Raw genomic sequence first — 22,411 nt, 5'->3', positions numbered from 1 at the left:
AAACAATCCATTAGAATTGGATTTGTCAAATAGGAAAGTAAGGTTTAGAGAAGCCACTCTACACAGTGGGAAAGAAGCCTGAGCTGCAAAAATGGGGAATCTTAACAGAGCACCTCGAAGATTTATCTTATCTACTGAAACGAAGGATATCAAACAAGATGCATGTTTACCCTCTCTTCCAGTTGGTATACTTCTCTTCTACAGTTCTTCTCCTTTTAATCAATTCCTTTCCCACTTCAATATGAAATAACTGTATAAAATATTCCACAGTATACACTAATGATGCCATTATATATTTTCAGCATAATCAGACATTTTTTTTTAAATTATCATCTTAATTAACAATGATATACTGCTGTGGTTTCTTTACTGCCACCTACTGGTATACTGGAAACTGTGCAAAAACAATGACTGGTTTCTCCAACTTGTTGCAGATTGAGTTGAATGAATAATATATTTTTAAAGTGTAAAAGTAAAAGTTGTATCAGCAACATTATTTTGGTTGCTAATAGTATGCGCTAATGTCTGTACACGTTATTAAAAATAGGACCATACTGAGCTACGTATTTAACGAAGAGGGGAAAACAAACCCAAGTGGGAAAGGCAGCATTCATGTGAATGCATGCTATTCCTATCATTTATGTTAATTAACTGTAATGATTCAGGGCCATATCCTCAGTTGGTGGTAAAGCAGGAAAGCATGAATGAAAACTATAGAGTATGTCCTATTTACACCATCTTATATGCTGACCCTCAGATACGAGATTCCTTAGACAGCATTATCATCATCCAGTTCTTGCATCTATAAAGCCATATATATTATTTCCCTTCCCACATCTCTTCTCTCATTTCATCATACTACCCCTCTCACTCCCTGGATCCTTCCTACATTCTTTTGCAAGACAGAAGAAAAATAGTTCAAGCTAGTCTCTAGGCTGTAATTCAGCCCTTTGCTAATTCTTGTTGACATGCTATCTTCCACTCTATGCTGACTTCCAAGACAATATCCAGTTTAACATAGTGGTCCTAATCTTCAAAGTTTTCAGTGGTGTGGGCTCAGGGTATCTTTTAGATCACCTAAACTTCTGGGATGGGGACTGTTGTGGTTAACAACTCTGCTTCTCAGGTGCAACAGGACTTTCTACCACAGATAACACTCATTTGTGAAGGAGATAGAGCTTCCTGTGGGCCGGTCAGACTGTGGAATTAACTCCTCCAGGAATGAAGGGCTACCACAAACCTCACCATCTTCTGTTTTAAGTACAATACATACATTTTTTAAACACATAAAACTTTACTAAAATAAAACACTACACCGAACACCCAATTCTTCCCCCAGGAAGAGGGGGAGAGAAAGAACAAACTACATGTGACAGCTGTTAGTCACATTACTTAATACACTAGAGAAAGGTACTCAGATACTGCAGTGATGATAGTGGTATAAGAACCTATGTAAAACAGAATAGATTAGCACAGAATAGAATAAAATAGTTCCCAATCCCAATTGCTAACAGAAAATTTAGAGATATAACTCATTTTGATAAAACGTATCTGCCCTAATGATTTTAAAGGTATTTCTAGAATTTAGATGGGGCTTTACCAGTTGCAATCTAGTTCAAATAACTAAGCATACTGTATTTGTATGCGATCAGTGATATATCACTTCTCTTAGTAAGTCTAATAAATGAATGAACTTTTCAGAGGACAATCTCTCTTGTTTTAGCATTGACTCAAGAAAGTGAGTTTTATTATGCTGTGACTATCACCTTTGTAAAATCCCTTAATTAGAGTTATATTTTGACAGAAGGAAAAGCTACTAATGGACCATTAAATGTTACTTGTGATGGAGGAAAACAATCAGTATTATCTGTGTAGATTGCTGTACAGTGTTCTACAGAATATTTGTGGTGAATATAATCTTAATCAAAAATGTTCTAGTGAGTGAGGCTAGTGAATCTGTCATTACAGTACAGTAAAATCTGGATTAAATGCACTCGAGTTATCTGAAACTTTGTATTCTCTAAAACAGGGTCATACTCCCAAAGTCTATTAATCACATTCAAATTCTCCTCAGTTATAGAACCTCAATACTCTAATGTATTCCCATCCCCCGTGACATTTGAATTATCACAGTTTTACTATATTTTTGCCTACAGACAATGTAGCTCCCCTCTGTCAATGACAGTCACGATAAGGAAAGGTATATTTAGTATTGGTCATTGAATGATTAAAATATGTATGGTTATGAAACATAATTACCAGAGAAACATAGCTGTACCAGACCAGATCTCACCGGTTTGTGCCTAGTCCCTGATCTTACTAATATAAAAACATATGACTAACTTTATAGATGTAAGTACCCCTATCTATGTAAGTCAATGGAACCACTCACATACATGAATTTAGGCACAAACTTCAGTCTTTTTCAGAATCAGGGCCCTTTTTTGGTACCTTGGCTACCACAGTGGCAAGTACTTGATGTTTCAGGGAAAAGTTCACTCAGAGCACTAGCTCAGTTATGCAACAGTGTTCTGTGGGGAAAAGAAGATGTTACACTATATCTTCCCTTTTGTATCTCCCCAAATTATATGCCCGGCATGAGAGTTGATAATCCTTGTGACATTTTGACACTTGGATGTGTGGTTGCAAATGTTAAAAGATCTATTGCTTTTTGGATTCCCCCAAACTATTTGCCCATGGCAGTGAATTTCCACAGATTAGTTACACACTGTGTAGGAAAGTATTTCCTTCTATCCATTTTAATTATTTGCCTTTAGAGATCACTTCATTTATGCATTTCCACAAGGTCTGAAAATGTTCAAACTTGGCAACAATATAAAGAACTACTTTAGTACAGTCAGAATACACAAAGTGCAACACAGCACAATTACCGCCCTAGCTATACGATACATATATGATACATTGCACCACTAAGAAAGATAAATCTAGTTCCCCGGAAGGTTTATGTTTTGTTTTGTTTTATAAAGATTCAAATTCTGACCTTTTTAGGGATGTTTTCATCTCAGGGTAGTTTTCTCTCCCCTTTGTTCTGTATCTTGCACAGATGGGAACTTTTAAAATGGAGGCTCCTCTGACTCCTTTACAAACACCTCACAGTGATATACTGCTTTCCCTCTCTTTGCTTCTTTCTAGAGTCCAGGCAGGCAAGGTCCAATAAGCTCCAGCACACTTTCAATGGAAAGAAAGGGAGATCTATAGATGGAGTTTCCCTACCACATATGGATGGATCGGAGCCGGGGGAGAAAGGGAACAAAATGGTCCACAGGTAGGTGTAATCTAATATTTTATAGCCTAGAAGCCCTTTCAACAATCAAGAAACCAGTGCACAGTTCTTGTGCATGCCACCTTCTTCTATATTTCTTCAAACAGAAACTTTGATATGGCAACACACTGAAAGGTAAGAGATCTGGGTTCTCTGCTCTGTTACTGAGTCACTTTGTGACCTGGGGCAAGTCATTTCACCTTTCTGTGACTCCTCTGCAAAATGAGAACAATCATGTTTACCCACCTTGTAAAGCACTTTGAGATTAGTGGATGAAAGGCCCTGTATAATTGTGAATTGTTATTGCTTATTGTTATTAATTTGATTTTTCCACTGAAGACAAAGACCACTGAAAGTGCTAACCTGTAGTAACCCATGGAAATACTGTTGTGTCACCTTGGATAATATTAAAGAATAACTCATGGCATGGCTTTCCTTCAGTGAAATTACCAGAAAATCAAACAAGAAAAACTGGGAAAGATGAATGAGTTTAAGAAAAAACTGGAAGCAAAAGTATAATGCTCATCTTATTTACATTACATGGGTAAGTGGAAAAATATGATTGGTTTTCTACACCTATGACATTTCAATGAGCCTGGTGCAACAGTGCTCGTTTGATTGAGGAAACCTATTGAACAAATGTCATACCAGACTTACAGAAAATATTGATAGTCACAAAAAGGCTCTATACAATCAAATCACCAAACATTATTATGGATAAAATGGGGAGGTTAGTTGTTTTTCAGTCTGTCAATAGGAAGGTTATTAACGGGGTCTCAGGACAACTAGAAATCTTGTTACCCACCTGCAATTGGCTACACAACTACATTTCTGAAAGACTCTGAGTAAACTTTGATCTTACTTTCAATTCATTCCTTAAAAAGTATTAGAGTCTATTTACGCCAAAGAATTTGCTTTCAGTAAGGAAACATAACACAATTTAGCACAGTCCCCTCATTCTTAATGATTCACATACACGGATTTTTTGGGTCTCTGAGCAACATAACTGTGCAGGTAATGAAAGCAGCTAAACTTCTGAAGAGTAGAGAATGACTGAAGAAAGACAAACACACCTGAGTTGAAATATATCAAAAAGGAAACACACACACACTTCTCTGAAGTTTTCCAAAATATATCACAATGAAAATATGACTAATGCCTGAAAACTGTGTGTCTACATGTGTAAGAAAGACAGACAGAGAGAATATTCAGTGCAATCACAAATAAATCAGAAGATCTTTTTTGGGGACAGATGTAACAAGAAAACAGGCAACTCTCCTCTTCAGGGGAACCTATGATTCCATTAATGTATTTGTGTAGAACAGCGCATAATTATCAATTCCATGGGACAAACCTTCAGCCCAGCCTACTTCTGACCTTAATTTTTATCCCAGGTGTATTTTACCAGCACAATTTAGATGACTTGAACATGGCTGCACCGTAATTTCTGAGCATGAAAAAGTAGATCAGCTGCTGAAATGTGACCATGTCTTTCTACAGCTCCTAGTGCAACACATTTTTTGTGCTAATATTGCTTAGACATAAGAGATCTGATATAATTATACCAGGACTAGAAATTATTAATTCTTGAATAGGCCTCAGTATTTCTCAAAAAAATATGCCCAAGAACATGTGCTTACCAACATGTCCAAGGGGTGGGGGGGAGGTGGGGGGGAGCTGCAACCACTTTCTCTTCCTTTATGCTAGACAGGGGAGGGGAGTTCCTGAAACTTTTTTCTGTTGTAACACGGGTTCAGGATATGGACAAGCCGGAGAACCTATGGCTTATATGTTCTTCCAGCATCTTGAGGTGCCTCAGCTCAATTCACCCCCTCATTCTAATAAGGAAGAGAAATCACTTTGCTTAGTCCAAAATCAGTCATCCTCCACTAAAGTGCAACTGTATTCATGGTCAGGCAGTCAGTATTTCACGTAGTTCGGAAAACATAATTACAATTTCACATCAACTTCCAGTCTCCATTTAACCATGACTTGCCATGTGTAAAAGTGAATTGAGACAAATCCTCAAGGCTCTCTCACACGTTTGGGAAGGACCAGTTCCCCTCCTTCCAGCCACATCCTTTCACCTACAAACACATGCACATTTAGATGGCTGTGGGCACAATACTTGGATCAGTGGGGCACATGCGGCTTCAGACAGTCTGACTCCACAGACCAACTATGACAAGGTGGTTATATTACATCTGCAATGCCTGTGAACACTACTGACGTGGAACATGGGAGGTCTCATGATGGCGCCAGAAATTAATCTTTTGCACCACCAAATGCAAAGCTGTTGCCAAGTGCCAGGCAGGGAAAACAGGATCTACAATATTTTGAACAAGCTCATAAATAACCAGAGTAAATTCTGTAGCATTTGCACAGAATTTTTTTCAAAGTTTTGCATTACTATGCAGTATGGGAAACTTGATTTGGTTGCAAGTACACAAATGTGGAACATATGGTTTAGTAATATAATAAGTACACAGGAACATACACACACCTGTTAATGTCTGATCCATGAAATTGGTTGCCATGAAAGTCACAGCTGGCGTAGATACAGCAGCAACCCTGGTGACTTGCGTTGGCATTAAAGGAGTCATATGAGCATCCACTCTAGAAGCAGCACCTGCATACAGACAATAAGAAAAACATTACTTTTTTCCGCACTAGATACATTTACTAAAAATCTACTTTGCATGTGAAATCTAATTTTAAAATGACCTTATTCAGTTGTCATTAAATATAACTGGGCAAATACTTCAAAACATTTTTGTGAATAATCATTTGAATGTTTAAACTAATCTATTTTCACTGTGTTCATGCCCCTTTTTGTGTTTGTTCATAGAGACAGTGAATTTTAAGCAAATATTCGAGAGTAATCACAGAAGGTGATTCTGAATTAGTTCATATGGAACAGTTTTACCAGGAAACAAATTTTCAGGGATATGCTCATCCAATCAAGGAACAGAATACACCAAATAACCTATTTGCCCATCAGAACTAATCAACACAGCTCTATTTTCTAATATGGATTCCTCACAATGAACTGCTTCTGGACAAGAATTATTCTCCAAAATTATTTGGCAAATGATTTAAAACAAGAGTACATCCAAGAAAATCACAATTTTCTCACACAATTCAAAAACTGAAAAAGTCTAAATGAATCAAATACAATATTTATGATGAATTAGTCACTGTCACTCAGCTCTATTGCTAAATCTATGCTAATTAAAACTGAGCTACTTAGTCTTTAAGGTACATTTCAATTTAGAGCTACTGCAAAATTCATTGTTAAAATTTAAGCATTAATTTTGAGCTATGTGTGAGTTTACTCATATAATGTCTACTCTGGCCAAGCATGATGCAATATGACCAGATTTTTCCAGTCTTTTGCTTCATTGAATAGTATAACTGTAGTTGGGGTAGCTGTCAACCCCCGTTTTTCTATGTTATACAGTAGTTCGTGGGGAATATTTCTGTAGTACTTGCTCTTTGTTGTAGCAGGAATACACAAACATTCCATAAAAACTCCATAAACACACTTGGAGTCTTTTGAATCGCTGATTACAAGTTTTTGAGGGAAGGTTAATAAGCAAAACTATTAACCACATATAAAATATCGATCATACTGTTGACTATAACCACCAATTCACAAAATAAATGATATATCTTAAATCAGACTTATTCCTTAAAAACTACTATTTGTGACTGTTTATACCATTGGTAGCAACTCAATCTGGTATTTCTTATTCATATCTGAGATATAAATAAGCATATACAAAAATGTTAGGACTTTTACATGCTATAACTGGCACCACAAGTACTTTAGAACTCAGTTGTCAAAGATACATAATGCATCCTAGCCACAGACAATTGAAGAGACTTGGCATGTTCAAAGGGTCACACATCTTAGCATATATATCTCCTAACGGATTTTATATAAGCTGCTCATGCAACGAGAATAGAATAAACTACTTCTGTTGAAAGTCCAGTAACTCTCCCCCAGCTCCTCCAGCTTTGATATTCAGGAGACAACAGTGAGATCTATTATTCGACTGAGAGACACTGCCCCAGAAAGTGGTGCAAGCCACAGTAATTGAATCACTTACACCTTTGGCAAACCCTGGGAATGTATTGTAGTGACCTATGGCAGAGCGATGAAGTGGGTGATTTGATCTGTAGGCTTTGTCCATCTCTAGTTTTTAAGGCACAGATTGTCCTCACCCAACATGGGAAGGGCTAGGACCAAGGGAAAGTCCCATTGATTCCTGTTGCACAGTTTAAAATGATCCTGTCACAAATGGGGTTCTGGCTCCCAATAGGGATAAACTGCCTCTTTAAAAAAGGGTCTCTTTTACTTGTCACAGACTCTTCAACTACTGAAGGGGTTTCTACAGCACAGAGGAGTCTGCTAAAAACGTAATGCGTATTCAGGCTGCTTTAACTTTAATTGGTTTCCTGTTGGTGGGAACAACGCTTAACACCCATATCCACCTTTCAACATGGAGTCTGGGGACTATACCACAGAGGTGTCTCAGCTGCACTCTGAAGCAGTGGAAGATCCCCATGCACAGACTTGGGCATGCATGATCTGGGTCCAGAATCTCTACAAAAGTACATCTCCAAGATCACTGACTAATATTTACTGTCTTTTCCAGTTAAAAGGTTATAAAGTTGCTAGTTTAATACATTGTTTCTCCTATTATCAATTACATTTTCCCAAATGAGCACTGAATTTTAGGCTATAAACCAGCACCATGAGGTCTACCTTGCTCACAGGTGAAGAGGATTTAAAAAACACAGTAAGTCATTTTAATGGTGCTCCATTTTTTATAAGACTTGATCTTTTACTGCAACAGAAGTGGCAAAAATGTATAATTTATTAAAGTAATAATGCTTTATAGAACTAGAAAGGAAAAGTTCTTATTAAGGGTTAAAATTACAAAGGAACCACCTAGGAAAAATAAACAAACAAACAAACAAACAAACAAATAAAAGCTCTGCCAAAAATGACAGGTACTTGAGAAAGTGCTAGGAGTTATTTAAGGCATTAAAAGGATGGGATAGATTTTTTCAGTTCAGTGAATACTGCCGGTGATGCATTTTTACAATATAAACTACTATAAACCAGGATGGCTCCAAGACATCATAACATGGCACAGGATAGAGGTAAGGTGATTTAGTCATTTCAACTTTGTTTCATTTTTGTGTTGTGAAAGCAATGCAGATAGGAGTGGCACCAGCCCAGCAGGGATGCTTTCCAGCTCTAATTGACATCAGGAATACGGGACAATCATAGACCAAATGAGAGTCCAAATGTGCTGAAAGCATTGTGGAACTATCAGAGTTATTGAGGAGCAAGGATCTGAACCTATGTAGATGGATAGTTATTTTGGGATCAGAAGTGATGAGTATGCTGCTTTTGCTATTGGCACTTAAAACTACTGGCATATTAGTAGTACATAGTTTTGGAATACATAGTTTCCTTTAACCACAGAGTCAATTCCAGCCCTTCAACCTTCTGAGGTTGATAAATTGCATACTGTGCATGTGTGTACTTTGCGCGAGGGACTTTCAGCTGAGATCTTAAAATGTGAAGCATGTCTGCTTCATGAGTACATTAATGATCTAATAGCACTTTTCTATAATAGTAGGAGTTGGGGCTGTGTTCTGTTCATGCTGTGCAGTGGTAATGGTGGGGTTACCTTCGGATCCAAAAGTAGCTGCATGTCAATGGCACTGTTTTTCGACATACCTTGGGAGCTAGTGCAGCAGGAAGGAAAGGGACTCTGCAAGTCTTCCATATGAAACAAAGATTTACATCAAACAGGATTCAAACAGGAGCAAAAAGCCTTAAATCATGCAATACATGGAAAAGGAATGCATTATACATTAAGGAGCACTTTTATCTTTGTATTGCGGTAGCATCCAAAGGACCACATCAGGACTGGCACCCCATTGTACTTAATGTTGTACTGACACACAAGTAAATGTGAAAAACACCAGTAGGGAAGGGTCCAGATGTTGTGATGGTAATAGAAATAAGATCACATGGTTGCATAGCTCATGGTGGTTCAAAATCATCTGAAATACTAAATACAATTAGCTATCCCTAACTGCTGTACAATCTAGCCATGCATGGTTGGCTGATTTCTTGTAGGCATCAGAACAGATGTGTGTCTTAAGGGATATGAAAGATGAGAGGGCAGTGGCATTGTGGACTAATCCAGGAGGGCTTTCCAAGCACAAGGGGAAGCATGGAATAAAGCAAGGAAATGATTGCGGAAGAAGCGGTCAAATGAACAGCCTAGGCTGGAAACGTTTGGCAGAGCAATAGGAGAGTCGATGATACCAGAAGACCTCTCTGGTCTGCTTAATCTCCTAACTAAAACAGTCCACAGTCTTCTTCCTGCTACCCTCATCCCTTTGGGAGAATAGTTGCCTGCTAGCAATTACCCTTGATGAGCCAGTAGGGGTTACTTGAGGGAAATGCAGAAAAGTTTAATTGCCAGCAGCTGTGGGAAACACTCCAGTAAAGAAGCATTTCATTATCCCTTCTTATTTTTAGTCATTAAATCAGTAACAAGAAATTCCTACAAGACATCTGAGTAGCATGAGCAAGGAATCACTTTGCAATGTACTGTAATTAATTTAATACAGAGACACTAATGGAAGTCTCCAAAATAGATCATACGGAAGAGATTAATTAGATACCATAATAATAGGCACCTTAAATAGTGTTTTACTAAATATAGAAGCCTTTGAACTTGGCAATCGCTAACAAGATATCAAACCATTCTTCAGTTCGAGGAGATTCATGTGGTGATTACTTTTTTAAGGCCTGCCTCTGCTCCTATTGAAGACAATGACAATACTTATATTAATTTTTAAAAGAACAGGGTCTTAGAAGATAAATGTCAGAGTGGTAGCCGTGTTAGTCTGTATCAGCAAAAACAACGAGGAGTCCTTGTGGCACCTTAGAGACTAACAAATTTATCTGGGCATAAGCTTTCGTGGGCTAGAACCCACTTCATCAGATGCATGGAGTGGAAAATACAGTAGCAGGTATAAATACGTGAAAAGATGGGAGTTGCGTTACCAAGTGTGAGTTCAGCCTAACAAGACAATTCAATTAACAGCAGGATACCAGGGGAGGAAAAATAACTTTTGTAGTGGTAATGAGAGTGGCCCATTTCAAACAGTTGACAAGAAGGTCTGAGTAACAGTAGGGAGAAATTAGTATGGGAGAAGTTAGGGCTAGCTTTTGTAATGACCCAACCACTCCCAGTCTTTATTCAGGCCTAATTTGATGGTGTCCAGTTTGCAAATTAATTTTGGTTCTGCAGTTTCACATTGGAGTCAGGTTTTGAAGTTTTTTTGTTGAAGAATTGCTACTTTTAGTTCTGTTACTGAGTAACCAGGGAGATTGAAGTGTTCTCCTACTGGAGCAATGCCCCTCTGCATCAGGAATTATAACATTCAAAATCAGTGGGAGAACACTTAGAACTCCTCGTTGTTTTAGAAGATAAAGTAGCTCTGAGGAACAACCACTGCTCACAAGGGTTCTACCATCTGAGTCTCAGGTGTCTCTGAATATATAAGAAATCTCCACAGAAGATCACTCATATAAGGTGTCCCTCTGTCTTTCAAAGCCTTCCCACCATATCCTCTGACATATTGAGTAAAATCTTGTTTCACATTTATTGGAAAACCATTTCTTAAACGATAATTGCTATGATTTATACTACATAAGCATGTTCAGAAACTAAATATATAATATTTATTATAGAACAGGGGATGCCATTTTAGATTGTTTCCTTTAGCTTTGTAAAATAGTATTAATGATAACAAGGAGGAAATATTTTTCCTATCACTTTAAACAATTAGAGAAACAGGTTACAATGATATTCACTCTTCTAGACTCTTCTAATTTGGGTGAGGCAAGAATCAATATGTACATAATGAATTTCTTGTTATCTCCCTTAGGAAGGAATAGACAGGGAAGGCTAGATAACTAGTTTGAATTTATTGAAAAGGGTCATTTTCAAGATAATGACAAGCTTCATTAAGAAAGTTAGAGAGAAAATGTCACGCTTTGTTCTCTCATATTATCAACATTTTAATATTTCCCTGTAATTTCCAGGCAGACTCTAGGAGCCAAATTCCCTGAAAGTCCATACTACACTATACTGCTGGGTTATTCCCTAGTGGCAGACCATATTCCAAAAGAGAAGGCTGTGGATGTGCAATGTAAACACGATACCTTATACTGAAATTGGAGCCACTGTCTGGAAAGTGGCTATGCCCAGTGTGGCCGGTGCATCAATTGATGGAGTAGTTCTACGGATATTCTCCCACCAGCACAACTCCTCCACAAACACAAGCCATTAGAACTGCTCCCTAATGGAAAACCCACGGAAGACAAGAGCAGAAACGATGCTTGCCTTTTGCCATGGAATTTATACCTCCCTGTACCAGTTTTTGCCTTTGACTGAGAGACATCAGAGTGGCTAGTGTCTATAGTATATATCTGAATTCACCCCAGACAGATGATAAAAAAAAACATCTGAGTAACTGATGAAAGTCTAGTCTATGAAAAGAATATAGAAAGTCAAATTATTTTCCTGCTGGAAGGTTTGCAGCTGCTGGGTTTTTTGTTTTTTGGGTTTTTTTTTGGTTTAACATGAGAGTGAACTTAGTGTTCATTACAATTTACTGATAATGCTTGTGTTCCTCCACATAGCTTTGCCTAGGTTCTTCAATATTTACAATGACTTCCAATTATGATAACCTGAGTAGTGGTTCAATGATGTAGACAAATGGCAATTAAGATGAGACCACCTTTTTGCTTGTGAGCTAAGAAAGGGTGTGAACTCAGGTCTGATACATGTGGCCAATCCCACACCTCCACCATATGGAACTAATGCATTGATCAGGTGACCTTGACAGAGATAAGATATCATTTAATGTATATATTGGGCCTGATCCTGAACCTCTGAAGTTAATGGGAGCTTTGCCATTGATGTCAATGAGTGCAGGATTGAGCCCAGATCACCTGAAGTTTGATATCCTCTCTTCCTTTATAGTTATTTCAACTTTGACACCCTCAAACCACAGATTTATATAAAAAAGTAATCAAAATAACTCATTTCTGATTGCCCACACTGATTTAATCTTTTTAGAAATGCACTGAAGTCCTTAGTCACAGCTTTGCTGCTGTTGATGAGTTGAAATATCATTATAAGCACTTACAACAATTATTCTCATTTCCTATAGTGAAAAGCAATGGAAGTATTTCCATTTGGAGAACAAAATTAAAAAAATATTAGAGATGAACTTGAATTAGAACCCCAAGTCTATCCCTTCGCATCATTTATTTTGCAGGGGAAGGAGGAGATTCGGGTTCCTATCTGAAGATCTAAATCTTTCTCTGTGGTTTTCTTTCTAAGTTGGATTCAGTTCAGATACAGCACCAAATGCTCCAAATCTAACAAGAACAGCTCGTCTGAAGAGAGTTCCATATTTTTGGGCCAAAATCTTGAGAGAACAGCAATCTGACCCAAAACCTGAACCCCAGTCATGGCTTAGCCACCATGACTTACAAGGCACACTAAAGAAAAAAAAACCTAGAACTTTATGAAAACTACTTTAGAATGCATATGAGAAAGTCACAAATGTAAAACTAGTGCAGTGCCGTCCTGTGGCTTGCAATTTATTTCATGTTTGCAGGAACAAAGAAAATCATTCCATGGCTATCTTGACTACCACAATTCAGTGCAACTGCACTTCTATTCCCCCTTTGTGGTCCAGCAACGGCACCCACTCCAGGCTCCTGACTCCTCAGCTGCCACCTCTCTTGGGCAGAGACCCATCTCCCTCTCTCTCTCTCCCCTCTCCTGACCAGGGTTTTCCCATGCTGCACAATTCCCTGTGAACACTGAGTTCCCTACCAAGTCACACTGCCTAAGACTCTATACTTGTCTCTCTCCCCAGAGGCTACAAACGGTGTAATTACCTACAAGCATAAAATACTATACAGCTCTTTCTAAGCAAGCAGATTTATTCTTAATGTTACATTACAGAAAAACATATATAAAACCATAGAAGACCCTGTTAATACATGTTAATAAGTTTACCAGAGATCACCTCAACTCCAACCTCAGGTTCTGGCAGGTGTCAGTCCTTCAAACCCCATCAAAGGTTTTTTTATGTGATCACAAATTCATAACAACTTCAGCTCAGAACAAGCATACCGGTGTATCTGTGTGTCACTCCTTTATACAGTTTGGGCCTTTGATCTTGGGACCCTGGGAACAGGTAATCAACAGACCCTCTTCTCAGGGCATAGCTTCAAAGAGCTGGGTTTTTGCATAACAGTTGGCAGGAGGGAGAGAATTTGCATTCACTTCTCCCTAGATATTCCCCAGGAAATTGACTACACACATATTGTACCAAAGTTCATTCTTGTCTGCTATATTGTTCAATATAGTCCTCTGATCATCCAGGCCCACAATAATACATAACTTTTTGATTTAATATAATGGACTCCAAAACCTAATTTAAAAATGTGTCTCAAAGATATTAAAGGAAGCTGCCATATCTGTCACATTAACCACACATAGTCTGAGATATGAATGAGCCAGCAATTCAAAGCTAGGGATGCAAAATGCTCACACATATATGCACACAAATGGTGAGATGTCTAGGCACATCAGGCATCTGCATACAAAAATTAGGGATGCATAAATACATAATACAATTATGTATGCCTAACTTTGGAAATCGGTGTAACTGTATTTGTTATGGTATATATTTCATTATTTCTTTATAGCTTGCCATATGATTTATAGACATGCACCTTTTGAGCGGTTCATTCTATTCATTCTGTCAACATGTGTATTGTATGTTCAGACATAATTCTCTATATTTCATTGTCTCTTTAGCTCTTTTCTCAATGATGATTTATTTTCACATTTAGTTACAATAAAATTAATAGTGCAGCTCTCACCACAAATGAAAAAATTAGTTCACATCTCTCATCCAATTCATTCAGGCTTTTTTTTTTTTCATGTGTATGAACCATGTTCCCTTGTTCAGTTTAAGTGTATCTTGTGCCCATCCCAATACACTTGATTGATGTAAGGCAATCATATCCTTTAAGGAATAAATATTTGTGATTTTTAGCACTTCATGATCATAAAAAAAGCAATCTTTGCAATAGATTGCTTTGGTATGCAAATGTTAGATAAGCACTAAGGATTTGGTTTTATGTCATAATGTAACATACGCTTTCAAAATGAACTTAATATAACCTTCAGGAATGGAATATTACCTAAGCACAAACCACAAAGAACCTAACACACACTCACATCTACAGTGAGCATTTTATGATTAAGTTAAGGAATATTGTGTTGCAAAATGATAATGAAGTATTCAACATTTATTTAAAAAATACAAGCAACTTGTGTGTAAGTGGAACTATGCTCAGGGAAACATTACTGGAAGCAATGAGACCATATCTGCTGGAGGTTCAGAAATCTGAAGAGTTATTGCAAATGAATCAATGTCCTGATTTGCATATTTGAAGAATACATATTACCTTATTTATATAAATGACAGAAAACGTCCTGAATACCAGAACTTAAGACTGACATGGAATGAGCTTTAGGAACATAGCATTCTCTATTATCCAGACTGGCTCTGGTATCGTCTCGGGGCAGTATCCAGGTAACTCTGACAGCTCCTTGGGGCTCTGCCCCTGGTCCAGGACTGGGTGGAGGTCTGCAATTGAGGTGCTTGTTTCCTGTCTGGGGAAGGGGAGTTCTGCTGTCAGCTGAGGGATGCTCTGCCTGGGGTGCTGGCTCCTTGCTGGGTGCCTAGAACTGGCAGTGTCTTATTATCTTGTTATGGCGGCTCTTGCTTCTCTGTTTGTGTGTGTTGTGGGGAAGTGGTCTGGCTCCCCTGCCTGGTTCCTGTAGCCAGGGAGAGAGTTTGATTATACAGCCACAGAAGGGTTGGAGAACTATGCTCAAGGCTATAACTCTGAGGTTAGAGTCTTGGAAACATAGCATAGCCCTAACCTTCAAGAAACAGTACAGACTAGAGTATCAAACATACAACTCTTGGATTGGGTTGGGTTGGGTTGGATCTGGTTCCCAGGGTGTAGCTGAGCAGCGTGCCTGACATATTCATATTGTGCAGAATAACAGCTGTTTTTAAAGGATTTTCTAGCCCTCATGGCAGCTGAGGAAACCCTCCAAATGTGAAGTAATTTCTGCCTGAGGCTTCAAACAGTCTGAAACAATGACTTGAAGAGGTGAACTCCACTGTTCCCTATTAATCTCAAGACGAGTGATGACATGTCATTCTATTCTGGTTCCATCCCCCAAAAGATCAGCAAAGAGGGTGGGAATGAAGCTGTCCAGGGGTGGAAATTGGTAGTTGCTGCAGGGAGTAAAATGCAGAGAGAAGAATAGAGGAAACATGTAAGAACAGAAAAAAAGGAAGAAAAACAGAGAAAAGACATTTGCGAAGAAGGAGAAACAATGAGCACAAAAAATTCTGGTTTAAAAGGGGTGGGAGAGTTCTCACTGAGTGATACTGAATGTGAAAATAAGGGACTGAACAAATAGACTGAAATTGCAGTCAATTAAATTCAATGCATATTTTTACTTCAACAAGGGAAAATTGTCACGCATAATAAATAAAAATGTAGTTATTGCATAAAAATTGTATTCATCCCTTCATCCCTGTGCAAACCTTGCTGTGACATTGGTGACTGATCTGCTGTAGATTGAGAGGAATATGAAGTCCTGAATTATATATCCCAGCCCAGGGACCATAATTAAACAGGAAACCTGGTCCTCTCCTCCGAATGAGTTTGATACCTTTGACACAGGAAAAGGAGGAGGAGTACTTGTGGCACCTTAGAGACTAACAAATTTATTTGGGCATAAGCTTTCATGGGCTAAACCCCACTTCATCGGATGCATGCATCAGATGCCCAGCCAAAGCGTCTTGTGGCACACCACGGGCTTACCCTGAACAAGTTGCGAACCAAGTTTGGGAAACCCTGATCTAGAAAAAGGATCAATTAACCAGTCTGTAAAAATAACATAGGCTTGAACCATGCACTTTTTATATATCCAAAGGGAACGAGGCTGTTTCAACAAATGCCTCTCAGTAAAATAAGAGAGCATGTCTATGTTTTGCAGTCTCTGATTAAGAGGGTCCTATGACTACTAGAATGCAGGCTCTGAAAATGTTTGTCATTCTGAATAAAAGTTGGGTTTATGAAGCACAGTTTATGTAAACTCTCATCAAGACTACCTGTCATTTAACTGTCTGGAGAATACACAGACTTAACAAATTCTAGCACAACACTACTCCTGAACAAAGAGATCTATTCATTTTTAAAAAAAGAGACTCCAGTAACATCTTACTTTGGAGTACTTTGTTTTTTAAATGGCTAGTACTTTAGTACCCTAAAATCTGTCTAAACTCACTGAAGTGAGTGGGTGGATGATCTCCTTCATTACTTCCAATGTGTCTGCCTGGTGTTGCTCACTGGGAGGCTAATACCTAAGACACAGCTATTTTCACAGCCCATTTAGATGGAGTATAGAATGTTTAATGAGTTTGATGGCAAGGGAGCAACATAGGAATGTTCCTTTTTTCCAGGACATACAGTATAAGACTTCATTCATAATACTCCTATATATCCATACCTAGGTAGGTAATTTCATTAAAGATTAATCTAAAGATAAACAGATTTTGTGGTCCTAATTCAGCAAGGTACATACCCAACTATAAACATGAGAGTAGTCCCATTTCATTAAATTCCAAATAGGGACCATTTTAATTAAACATTCCCAGTAGGAAGCAGAGGTAACAAGAGTCCAGGGACCATCAAACTATTGCAGATCCTAGCCTGGCCCACTTCTGACAGCTAAGGCTGCTGTGGTAGGATGGACAACCCTTTATAACGCCTTATCATTGGCATCAATATAATCAGCAACAGATAATAGTTCTGGATCTGGTGCACAATGGGGCATGGAGTAATTATACCTTTGCATAGTGCTCACTTTTGTGTGTGTGTGTTTTTATAAAATGGCATTCAATGTTTTTAAATGCATTGTATACATGTGAGTTCACATATTTTTCTCTGAAAATTTCTAAAAATATTATGAAAAGGTGGTTTTCCAGATGGCTTAGTATACTTGTAATAATATCACTGGTGCAGAGAGCCAACTTTTATGAATCCCTGATTATGATTCATCCATTTTGACGAATGTATTGACATAATTTAGGTGATATTATATCTGGCCAAGACTAAAATGATGTGGTTAAATTAAAAATGGGCTAATTAATCTCCTAATACAATGACATATGTATTTGAGACTGTTCCTTTAGTAATGGTATGATTATTTTATGACTTTCAGAAATCTCACATTTGTATGTATTTATTGTTTTAAGAAATCCTGCTAACTTATTTTTGAATCAGGGATAAATCCAAATCCTTATTCCACACTCACTGGACCTTTCAGCTGCAGAGCAGTGTTGTTCTTTTGTATAGGGGAGGAAGGTGGGTAGAAATCACCAGCTGAGATCAATAGTCCAATATATTCTGGGACTATGCACAGGGAATTACTCTGTGTGTTCTGGAAGCCTAATCTCTAGGATTTATTAAATCCCATTTGGAAAAGTGGGGTTGGGAGCGATTCTGTGGCCCTCTTAGCCCATTGCCCATTTCCCACTGCTGTTGTGGGGAGTCACAAACCGGTATACTAGCCATAAAGTACCAGCCACCCCATGGGAAGAATATTCTATCCCAGTATTATCCCCACAGCTACTGAGGCTCTATACAAGGAACAGGATTAGCCCCCTCAAACCATAAATTACTTATTTAATTAGTATAGATGTAGCCAATGATCTCTTATCCTTAGAAATATAAATAGCAGATTTGTTCATTCTTTGTTTTCCCAGTAATAAATGTCCTGCCTACATTTGCTGGACTAAATCCTGACTAGGAGGTGGTAAAGGACATTAAGCCATTTACTTCTATGGAGGCTGGCACCATACCATCCAGACCTATACAGGGAGTCCTCGGACTTACGACACCAATCAGCAATTCTGAGGAACAAATTGTAAGTTGAAACGTTGTAAGTCGAAACCGCTTTTCCCATAGGAATCAATCCTATGAAGGGGGGATTGGTTCCTGAACCAAGGCTTGAAACACTATTTTCACCACAATAACCCAGATTTTTGTAGTAAATGAATTATAGATGACTAATGTTGCAACATCAATGTATTTACTGTACACTGTATTTTGTAAACATATAAACTCACATATGCTGCTCAAAGAAAAGGAGTACTTGTGGCACCTTAGAGACTAACCAATTTATTTGAGCATGAGCTTTCATGAGCTACAGCTCACTTCATCAGATGCATACCGTGGAAACTGTGGAAAATGCCAGCAACACAGGTCAGACAGCCAGGGAGAACGGCACGGACGCTGAGCCTCAGCCTATCACAGTTCAAGCTTTCTGATTGGCTGAGCCCGGGGCCGGGAGCCAATCAAAAATGAGAGGCAACCCTATCCAGCAACAAACTACCTTGCTGCCTCGAAGCCAATCAGAAGCGACCCCTTCCAGATCCAAACCAGTATAACGCAATCAGGAAGTGATTTCAAGCTCACTTTATGCAAATCGAGCATCCTAAGGGTGAAACAAGCACCATGGGGCGAACCGGGCAGTCAGTTGAAAAGCGTCGTAAGTGGCGTTCGACGTGAGACGGGCGTCATAAGTCTGAGGACTCCCTGTACTCAGCAGCTCAGACCCAATGTGAATCAGGGGTTGTAGAGTAGTTTTTCAGCCACTCTGTAGCAGAGTAGTGTGCTCAGGAAGGAGTGGCAACAAAGAGCTGTTTTTAAACAAGCTCCAGATACCCCCAAAGCAGACGTCTATACCTCCAGCCCCTCACTGTCCTTCATTCAGATTATTACAGCCCTGTGGTAAAACCAGGAGAAATGACACAGGGGAAAGGGGAGTGGTAGAAATGAGTCCCTGAACAGTCATGTCTGTTCCAAAATGCATTCAGTACCTCTTGGGAGAGGGGGGCTGCATAGGGAGAGATTCTTTCAGATTGCCATTTAAAGGGGGAGGGAAATCATGTCTCCGATAGGCCCACTGTCTGTTACATCTGACAGCCCTGTTTCAGAACTACCATCCAGGAGCCCAGTCTCAGCGTGCATCTACACTGCATGTTTCTTTTGGCAGTGTATAGTGTACATAGCTGTGTAGCTCCATTATCACGGGTAGAAACAGCAGAGTAGATTGTAAGGCACGGCTTAGGCAAGTAAAGACATGGCTGAAGGGTTTGGATAGGTACTCGTGCAGTGATGAGCTGCCAAAATCTTAACAACGGGTTCCCTCCTCACCCCATGAGGGGGTCATTGCCCACCCCCAGGACTCCTGCCCCATCCAACCCCCCTGCGTTCCTTGACTCCCCCCCGCCCCCGGACCCTGCAGAACAACCGGTTCTAAAAGGGCTTCTAAATTTAAGAGCCGGGTCTAGCGAACCGGTGCGAATCGGCTGCAGCTCACCACTGCTCATGTGCATATCCTACCTGCTGTCTACTCACCCAAGCCATGCCTCCCTGTTGACACTGCTATTTTTTATCAGCATAGTGTCCTGTTGCCTCCCTTCCGCTGGGGTCTTTCCCTGGAAAAGACTCCAGTAGTGGGGAAAGGCTCTGGCAGGGAGGAGGCAGCGGGAAAGGCTCTGTCAGCTCCTGGCTGCTGGAGCCTTTCCCCACTGCAAGGAAAGACTTTCCCTGTGGCAGGAGAAGGGCTCCAGCAGCAGGGAGCTCCCAGAGTGCTCCCCCCACAGCAGGGAAAGGCTCCGGCAGTGGGGAGGCAGTGGGGAAAGGCTGAAGCTTTCTCCAATGCCTCACCTCGGCCAGAGCCTTTCGCTGACATGTAGTTATACATGGTGTGTGGATGTGATGTCCTTTTTATGGTGGTGTGTAACAACTCACCACCAAGAGTGGTATGTGGTATAGATGTAGTCTTAGGTTATACAGTCCCAGTAACTTCTTCTGTGGCTGGTTGTCAACCTGCTATGGAGACATCCTTCCCTTCATTTCCCTGCCATACACAGTGCTTCCAGGACATAATTGGAAAGACCTCAGGGAGAGTGTCAGAGACCCTAGCCCTTTGGCATGGGTGAAATTTAGCCACCCTGTAACAGTACCATAATCATCCCCGCAAAAACCCTTGGGATATATTTAGCATTTCATTGTCACAGAAGGATGTACAGCTCTTCCAGGCTCCGAATCCCAGAGGGAGCAGAGCCAGAATTTGATCTAGCGTAAGTGCATGTCCTGAATAAAAAACTATCGTCAATATGTAAAATCTCCAGTCAGTACCTTATTTTTTAAAAAATGGTAACCCACACATACACTTCCATGGGTGAAACCAAACAGACATGACAGTCATACAAAAATAGCCACTATTTCGCCTCATGTTTCCCCACAGAACATTTTTATCTGTGTATATAGGCACCTAAGTATTACATTCTTTAAAAGAAAAAAAAACAAACAAACCCACACCAGAAATATATTTTGTTATTTATTAAAATCACATGTATGGATTAGGTTTTTTAAAAAATGTTTTTTGCAGCAGGAGACTTTGTTATGCACCATAAAATTCACAATTGTATCCACTTTGTAGTCGGAACTTGGTAGACAACAGTCTGTAAAGGAAATCTCAGATTCTGTTATTTTATTAAACGCACACACACACGCGCACACACAATAGATTGTTACTATTGTTCTGTTTGGATTTGTTCTACAAAGTTTCCTAAGTGTTCTTTTGAGTTTAGGATTAAACAAAGCTCAATTTGCACCTGGCTTGAGTGCACATATGATAGATGGAAATTAAATGATCTATAGTAATAGTATACCAATCAACAAAAAAAGAAAAAGCAGTTAGACAGACATTGCCAATGGGACTACAACTTTTAACCTGAGAACCTGTAAACAAAGAGTCTGAAGTTAAAATTGTTTACTAAAGCTGAAGACAAAATATCACCCAAAGAATCAGTTTACCATATATAATGCAGTAGACTATCATTAGAAAATATCAGTCTAATGAAAGAGGTCATGCAACTTGTCATCTTTAACAGTTATTGTACAATGCAATATTGGTCTGTTATTAAATGGGGTGTGTTGTTTATGACCTTCCAGTCCTACAGATCTCACAGAAACAGTCATGGGAGCTGCTTATTTCAATTCCTGATTCATTGAGAGTTTTCCTCTTTAAAAAAAGAATGAAAATTTGAATATATTTTGAAGAATATTAATGTAATGGAAAACATCTAGGAAGTAAATATACAAACCAAACAAATGTCAAGCCACAGAAAGGTTTAAAGTTAACTATATACTATTGCTAATATGCTATTATGGACTGATTGCCTTTGTTTGGCAAATAAGGGTGAAATGCTTAAATGATGATCTACAACCAAACAAAAAAAAAAAACAAAAAAAAAGAGAGAAGCATAAAAGGCTAAAAGAAGAGAGCTGAGATGAGAAAAAAATGAAATGACACCAAATAGTGGGTCTACACTAGAAAATGTGGTGTCCATTTTCCAGTATTGGTGCAACCACATGTATATTAACAAGTGTAGCCCCAGCTCAGATATTTTCAGCACCATGCCATGAAACCTTGAACAGCTTTTCATTATACTATATTGGAAATGGCTGTAGTCTGTCTTTCCCTAGGAGCTTCATCATTGCTAGCCTTGGTGCAGCCGCATTTTTACTGGAATATAGGTATAAAATGTTTGAGTCTAGGTGCTGACAAAGATGAACCAATGTTATATGTAAAGCCGGTCAGGAATTTTCAGGGAAATTTTTTTGTCAGAGAGGTTTTTCAGATCCAGGATGGATTTTCTGGGGGTGGTAAAGGAAGAAAAAGACCCCAGAATAGCCTGGGGGTCAGAGCACTCACTTTGGGTCTGGGAGACCAGGTTTGTCTGTGCTTTTGAATCAGGCATAGTAGATGGAGGTTCAAGTTGCTGCTTTACCTAATTGGGAGCAGGGATTTGAACCTGGATCTCCCACCT

The 22,411-nt window shown here is 39.1% G+C and overlaps 1 protein-coding gene across 1 annotated transcript in view; it reads right to left on the bottom strand.

Annotated features, from left to right (window-relative positions):
• TCERG1L (transcription elongation regulator 1 like) overlaps positions 1–22,411 on the bottom strand; it is a 327,912-nt gene that overhangs the window by 70,018 nt on the left and 235,483 nt on the right. The window contains 1 exon segment of the mRNA XM_073354780.1: positions 5,787–5,912. Within this exon segment, the coding sequence (XP_073210881.1) occupies positions 5,787–5,912 (126 nt within the window).

The sequence above is a fragment of the Lepidochelys kempii genome, chromosome 7, assembly GCF_965140285.1.
Source record: "Lepidochelys kempii isolate rLepKem1 chromosome 7, rLepKem1.hap1, whole genome shotgun sequence".
Classification (NCBI taxonomy): Eukaryota; Metazoa; Chordata; order Testudines; family Cheloniidae; genus Lepidochelys; species Lepidochelys kempii.
Note: the sequence above shows the minus strand (reverse complement) of the source record. Positions and strands in the feature narration are given on the sequence as shown.